The 7,921-nt window shown below is 47.1% G+C and overlaps 1 protein-coding gene across 1 annotated transcript in view; it reads right to left on the reverse strand.

The window, feature by feature from the left end:
• Positions 1–6,603, reverse strand: part of SH3GL3 (SH3 domain containing GRB2 like 3, endophilin A3) — a 143,373-nt gene extending 136,770 nt beyond the window's left edge. The window contains exon 1 of the mRNA XM_017873698.1: positions 6,252–6,603. Within this exon, the coding sequence (XP_017729187.1) occupies positions 6,252–6,296 (45 nt within the window). The 5' untranslated portion in view covers positions 6,297–6,603. The remainder of the gene's footprint in view (positions 1–6,251) is intronic.
• Between the last annotated feature and the right edge of the window lie 1,318 nt (positions 6,604–7,921).

The raw sequence follows: 7,921 nt of genomic DNA on the forward strand, positions 1-7,921 counted from the left end.
GGGGGAGGGGAGGAGAGGGGAGGGGAGGCCACAATAACAGAGTGAGAACTGGGTGGGGTGGAGGGGAAACAGCCACAGGAACTGATGAAAAAGTTGAGAGTGAGAGAGTCACCACTCCAGTTAAACAAGAAGGTGTACCTTTTCAAGGAGAGAAGGAAGAAGACCAGAAGGCAATGATGCATGACCTGCAAATTGTATGTCGTGAGACATGGCAAAAAGCTGAACTCTTGAGATGTGACTCTGGAAAGCTTTAAAAGCAAAACTCTATCTCAAGAAATGAAATTATCATTTTAAATGAAGAAGGCAGCACTTTCAATTTGAAATTAGGCAGAAACCGTAAAACATGAAAAAAGCTGTAGTTCAGAAGACGGTTGAAAATACAAAGAAATCAATTTCAGAATTAAAATCAAATCCTCTTGCAAGTTTTTACTAGGAGTAGATCAACATTCTGAGAAAATCTTGTTGCTCTGGTCCTGCATCAGTCTATCCCTGATACCAAGGCTAAATTCTTAAATTCCCTTCCAATCCCAGCCAACCCGATTACACACAAAACTCCCTTTACAAGACCCACCTTTTATAAATCCTCCATGACTTGTTTGACCTGCCATCATTTTCTTAAACCTTAGTGTGATGGCTAATGTTGAGTGTCAACTTGATTGGATTGAAGAATACAAAGTATTGTTTCTGGGTGTGTCTGTAAGGGTGTTGCTAAAGGAGATTAACTTTTGAGCCAGTGGACTGGGAGAGGCAGACCCACCCTCAATCTGGGTGGACACCATCTAATCAGCTGATAGAGTAGCTAGAATAAAGCAGGCAGAAGAACATGGAAGGACTAGACCGGCTGAGTCTTCTGGCCTTCATCTTTCTCCCATGCTGGATGCTTCCTGCCCTCGAACATTGGACTCCAAGTTCTTAAGCTTTTGGACTCTTGGACTTAAACCAGTGGTTTGCCAGGGGCTCTCGGGCCTTGGGCCCAGACTGAAGGCTGCACTGTTGGCTTCCCTACTTTTGAGGTTTGGGGACTCAGACTGGCTTCCTTGCTCCTCAGCTTGCAGATGGCCTATCGTGGGACTTCACCTTGTGATTGTGTGAGTCAATACTCCTGAATAAACTCCCTTTCATACATACATCTAACCTATTAGTACTATCCCTCTGGAGAATACACCCTTCTTTGTCCTACAGTGAAATTTATCCAGGAGAGAAGAAACAATAGTGCAGAGAAGAGACGCAACAAGAGCAAAGTCCCTGAGAAAATGAGAGGAGATGGGATTGGAAGCACAGTGGTGTGACTAGCCAGGTGTGTCTTGCACTGTTGCACTGGAGAAGCACTGAAGCACTACATATGAGCTCACAAGACTCTCCAGAGTTTTGATTTTGTAGCCCACAGGGAAGAAAGGTGGACAAGGATGAGATGTGACTCGGATATCAGATTCACTAGGGAGGACTCAGTCATCCAGCCTGAAATAGCAGCAGCCTCTACCACTGACGGATGATTTGAACAGGCTAAGTACTTAGTAGCAATACTGTTTGAGGAAGATGTAGCCAGGGACAGGGAAAAGACTCCATTAGCCACTGGATTTGGAAGTCAGAAGGGGCGACACCTGGCTCAGGAAGGTCACTAGCTGCTGGTGCTGTGTGTGGTAAAAACAGTGGGATGACCCTGAAAATTGGGCAGGAATTCCCATGAGGAAGGCATTTCAAAGAAATGGAATAGTTAGAATTGGAAACAATGCCTCCCTGATCTCGTCAATAGTACTTCTCTCAGACTCTCCCCCCAGCTCAACACTTTTCCAGGTTTCTATTTAAAAGCAAAATCTAACTATCCACATTTTGCTGGTAAAGATTCTCCAGGATATGTTCACCATTTAGCCGAACACTGTGTCAGTTGTTTCCTGACAGTTTTATTTTCTGGGTAAAGTATGCCAATAATAGCTTCCCCAAATACACATGAGATACCCCCACACACACTTAACTTTGGGAAATTAATTTACATTCAATTTGTTAATAAAGCTGAAAAATTAAACTAAAGCAATAGGAAAAAAAAATTCCTGCTTTCAAATGCATTTTTTAATCAAATTCTAAGTGATACCGTGAGTTACATTTACTTTATAGAACAAAAGTCCCCAGTGGTAAGAAGTATTTAGATTGTATTATATCTTTAAGATGTTTTAAAAAATCAAAATCAATTCATTTTAAACAGCTATCTTCACACCCTGACTCTAAAGAAAAAAACAGATCTATCAAATAATTTATCAAGCAATCTATGTGAAAAGGTGCAAGAATGTTTTAGCTTTAATATATTTTCTGATGCGTCTAAGAGAAAAAAATAAATCATGATGGATTTTGCAAAGTGCATTTTTATCTTTCTCTCTAATGAGATAGTGAAACAAGAGACATTCATTGCCTCCCTAGGGAATCTCATGATTTACAAAGAATATTCTTCTCTGAAGCATTTACCCCTAAATGGCCAGCCTGTACAGTCAGTGATTACAGGGAATATGTCCAGGCCCCTCATGACCCCTTATCATTTTTCTGGCTAATGCATTAAAAGAGAAAGGGGGAAAAGTTGTAAAAAAAGCACTGTGTTCGAGGCTCCCCTTCTTTCTGCCCTACAAGCACTGTCCTTTAACCTCTGGCATGTGTTGCTGAGTCACATGACGGAAGTTAAAAGGCATAAAGAAATAAATTTAGCATGGAGCCCACAAGTGTCATCAGTAGATGGTTAGTCTTGGGAGAGAAGGAGAGGAGGAGAAGAGATGAAACTGGTCCCTGGACTTTTATGGGATGCGGAACAAGAACCTGGAAGACAAGAAGGTCCAGAAATGGAAAGAATATGGCTATTGGTACTTTCCAGGTCAGAGCACACACAGGTGCGCCCTGAACTTCCTTCTTCAACAATAAATGCTGTCAAGAAAAATTACTATGAAATAAGCATACAAATACAAATCAGTGAGTGGTAACACAAACGTAATTATTGTAAGCTATATTTTTATTGGTGAGGCACCACGTTTAACAAGAAATCACAATGCCATAGCTATGCTATTTGTATTTATTTATAACAGCTCAAGCTACATCTCAGAAGAGTAAACAGCTCTGTCAAAAAAAAATCTTGTCAAGAGAAAAAATATTTATGCATTTGAAAAATTTGGGTTCTAGTCTCAAATGTTGAAACTTAGAATTAAATTTTTTTGTTAACTCAACTTATATTCTTCTCATAGCATATTTCTTCCTCTTTCCTGTTGGTCTCCGTGTGCTGCCAAAATGATGCATAATCCCCAGGGTTTATGGTTGTTCATTCTCTGTAAAGCAGGGTTTTTTTCCCAGAGATAGGGAAGGTATCAGGAAAAAAGGAACAGTTAACCAGGTTATAGTTAATTTTACCTTGCCTATCTTTCAGAAAACTAATCTCAGTTTGCCATGGTCCTGGATCCCTTATCTGTAAAAGGTCCACTTTATCATCTTTGTCTTACTCTGAAATGCTTAAAGTAAATTACTTAAGAATTTCAGCACTGAGATGTCTACATACATACATACCCAGAGACACAGAGACATACGCGTATCACTTTATTGAGATATATTTCACATACCATACAATTCTCTTAAAGTGTAAAATCCAATGGTTTTTAGCATATTCACAGAGTTGTGAAACCATTGCCACAATCAATTTTATAACAGAAACACAGCTTCAAAATTCCCTGAGTCATCATACAGATAGAAACCAAGGTCCACATGGGTTAAGTTATGTTCCCAAGGTTACAGAGCTGGTCAGTGGCTGAGCCAGACCTAGATCCCTGGAAATTATTTTAGCCATTGACATCATCTGGGGCTCCCTTCCCCTGCCCGGGGAAAATTCTGTATGAATTAAAACCTGCTGTTAAAATGTTGTCTGAGAAAAACATCTGGCATTTTTTATTACTGCGCTCCCTCATATTATATTAAACTGATCTGATTTCTCCACCAAATTGTTGCATTGCAAGATTTCTTAGAAAGACTTCTAGAACGTATTAAAACATATCTACTGAGTACTTTTAACCACAAAACATGGCTAGGAAGCCCAGAGAGAATCTGTGATGTCTCTTCTTTCAGGTAAAGACATAAATTATTTCAGCTCTTGCAAAAAATTTAAAAAAAAGACTAAATTAGACCTTCTGCTCATTTCATTTTTAATGGACTGATTACAGATAGTTAAACCAAACTACCCATGACTAGCAAAATATTTCTCCAATGCCAATAACTTCCAAGGATTTCAATCATTCATTCTGGTTACTGGTCAGAAACCAACTTAAATCACCCAAGGGCTTACATTATCTCTGAGATTTGCTTATCTTTCAGATTTGCTCCCATGAAGTCCATAACCAATAAAGGAAAAGTTTTCGAAAGAGGAGGCTCATTTCCTGCCAATGCTAAGGAAGCCAGTGTAACAAGCACAGCCAGCGATTACTCTGGCACTGCTCTGCCCACAGTGGCACTCGGCCTCCTGGGCTGTACCAGCTGAGAGCACCTAGCTCACAGAAGCACTTGTTGATTGCTCCTGCCTTTAAATGCCCCCCTTCCATGATGTTTTTCTCTCTCCTGTAACCTACCAGTTTTTTCTTTCCTGTATTGTGCCACCCCAAAATTTCATCTATTCAATAAATATTTATTGAGTCGTCACTGCTCATCAAGTATTGGGCTAAACATTGTCCCTAAATGTGGGTGCTCCCTAGAGTCTGTCTTTAACTCACTGTGCCTTTTCTCACTTTTCTCTACACATACATTTTTAAATCTCCGTTTAGGCTGGAAATCACCAAAAATTTGTAGCTCCAGTACCAGCCTCACCCCCTGAGCTCCAGGTCAGGATATGCACCCCAACTCAGGCCAGTGACATCTGAATGTCCCAAAGACCCCTCAGAGTCCCTGGGTTCAGCGGTGAATCCATCATCTCCACCTTCGCATGAATAGCCTCTCCTCCAGGGCCCCTTAACACCGTGAATAGCAGCACTGTCCACCCAGTGCCCACAGCCATAAACAGCATCACCCAGTTTCCATATGGAAAGAGTGGGAGTGAGGGGGCAGCAGTGCCCTTCAACCTGGAATTGGGGCTAGAGGAAGAGAACCTTCTAATTCCAGTTGCTTTCTATAGACCAATTTGTGGGAGAAGCAGGATAAGACCTCACCACAAATGTGGAAGTTGAATGAAATCTGTCTACCCTGGCTCTAGCAAAATGGGGGCTGGGGTTGGGAAGAGAGGTGGTGAGAAGCAACAGACCCAGCGGTGCTGGTGGGGAACAGGTTTTACAACATGAGCTCTGCCATAGCTGGAAGAGCCTGCAATGTTGACGTTGAAAAACAAATTTGCTTGTCATCAACACACACACACACACACACACACACACACACACACACATCAATTTCATGTCTCCCCGCCTGTTTTCCTGTTTCCTCCGCTCAGAACGGCTTTCCTCCTATCCTCCCACACCCTCAACCATAATTCCTCCTCATACTTAATTCTCAAATGACATGTCTCCTCCTCCGGGAAGCTCTCCCTGACGCCCCCACTGTGTTATTTGCCATACTCTGTGCGTGGAGGTGTGTCTAGCACTGTTTGTTTACGTGTCTGTCTCCGTGTCTCCCCTGCAGGCTGTCAGCTCTTTGAGAGCAGAAGCCTAATGCCCAGCCGCAGGCCCACACCGGGAAGACGGTGGGGAGGGGAAGGACCGCGGTGGAGAGCCCCAGCCAGGGAGCCGGGCACAGTCCAGCCGGGACCATTTCGAGGCGCGCGCGGGGAGCTCAGGGCCACCCAGCCAAGCGCCAAATACACAGCATCTCTGAAGACGCCGGTGGCCGGTGGCGGATGGGCCCCCCACGAGGCGCTCCCAACCAAACGGCTGGAGACTAGGGGGAGGCCCTGTAGGCATCGTACTCTCTGTGGTCGTCCTCCCCTTGCGCGGGGTAGGGGGCCTCCCCACGCCCACTCCGTCTCCGCCGCCCGAGTCCCCACGGCCGCCACCTCTGACCTCCGCGCCGCAGAATCTCTCCGATTTACAACGGCCCAGGGCAGAGCCGGGGGCCAGGGAATGGGAAGGAGAAGGCGCCAAGACGCCGAGGAGAAACAGGCTGCCCCTCACCCCACCCTCGCGCCCTCCTAGGCGGGAAGAAATTGAGCCTCGAGAGAGGCCCTTCAGGGAACAGGAGTCCCAAAGGCCCGGGAGCCTCGGGGGGCCGCAGTCTCCGCGTCCCCCTCCCTCCTTCCCTCCTCTGCGCCTCCCTACCTGGCTGGCTTTGTGGAACTGCTTCTTCAGCCCGGCCACCGACATCGCGACTGCGACCGGCCCCGGCGGCGGGGTGGTCTTGAAGGCTCGCGGCCGGCCAGCGCTGGCCGCGACACGGTCGGGGGAGCGGGAAGCCCGGGGGTCCCCGCGCGGCTGGGCTCCGCCGAGCCCGCCTCCCACGGCCACGGCCACAGCCACAGCCGCTGTCACACTCGCACACACGCGCGCACGCCGATGGCAACACTGCGTTCCAAAGCCCCTGCACAGCCCATTGGCCAAGCCGCGGCGATATGCAAATGAAGCCGTTGGGGCCGCCCACGCTTCATTGTTGCGTGGAGACCTGGGCGACTGGAGCAGCGCAGAAGACCGGCTTGGGAAGCTGGGCGTGGGGATGTCCTGGGGATCGGGGGAGCACAGCCGCACAGTGCTTCTTGCTGGGCGCGGGACGGTATAGGTCTAGCTCTGAGATTGTCATGGGTACCGGGAGAGAGATCAGTTCTCTCTGCTTCTGGGTCTTGGTGCGAAACTGGCTTTGGCTCACAGGCAACATCGCCTCCCTCCGGCGCATTTTCGCTAGGTGTATGTTTAAGAAAGGAAGGCTCCGAAATGCGCCTAGGGAGGGAGAAATGCAACTGGATGGGGGACCTGTGGTAGGAGGAAGCGGTCTGTGGGTGGTGGGCTTTCTTCTCTCTCCGCGCGGTGCTCTGGGTGCAATCTGCTCAGATGATTTTGGTCTTCTGGGAGCCGTAGAGTTACGGAGTAATTTTCTAATAAATACGGTGCTAGCCCACTTGGTGCTCTGAGCCCACTGTCAACTGCACTAAAAGCAACTATCTCCAAGGTGCCGTAAACAGCTCATTGCAAATCCGGGGGAGTCCACCAGACCAGGGACCCAGCTCCCTCGGTAATCCCTACCAACTGTGTCAGTTACAGTCCATTTGCACAGGATCCAGAGCTCGGCGCACTCACAGCCAAGCCCAGCCAGGGACCTGGAGCATTGCGTTGACCTCGTGTCAGAGCTGTCCCCAGTAGGTACAGCATCTTCGCTGAATCTGGCTTCCAAAGGTCCCGAGGATTGCCAAGACCTAGAACATACATTTGACAACGCTTCACACTGAAAAACAAAAACATTTCCCACCTTCAGTCTCTTTTTGGGCCCTTACCAGGTCCCATCTGGGGTGACCAGCAGTCCTGTCTGCCCTGGACACTTCGGGTATATGCCTGTGCCCTGGTGTCCACCTGCCATAACATTTCTCCAGGACAAAAGTCATGCAGTTCCTACCCTAGCCGTTAGCTCCCAGTGCCCAGCTAGTCCTAACCCTGACTTCATCCTAGTGAGAACTGGGCAAGTGAGTACACACCTCTCTGGGCCTTGGTTTCCTCACTTCCATTTGGAGCATGTAGACTGGTATAAACAGTGTTCTTCCTCTGATACTGGGGAAAAAATGCTTGAACTTAGTGGAGGTCCTGGGATAAGGACAGCCAGTCAGAGAGTTAATGAGCATGACTTGGGTGAGTGCTGTGGGCTTACCTGCCTGACACCAGCCACTGATAAATAACTAAAAAGTGTGAGGGTGGTGACAGCTGGGTCAGAATGGCAGAGCAAGATGACCTGTCCACACAACAGTCCAAACGCCTCTCAACAGTAGGCTGCACTGCAGGCCAACCAC

Source organism: Rhinopithecus bieti, unplaced genomic scaffold, assembly GCF_001698545.2.
Source record: "Rhinopithecus bieti isolate Rb0 unplaced genomic scaffold, ASM169854v2 scaffold_8649, whole genome shotgun sequence".
In the NCBI taxonomy this organism is placed as follows: Eukaryota; Metazoa; Chordata; class Mammalia; order Primates; family Cercopithecidae; genus Rhinopithecus; species Rhinopithecus bieti.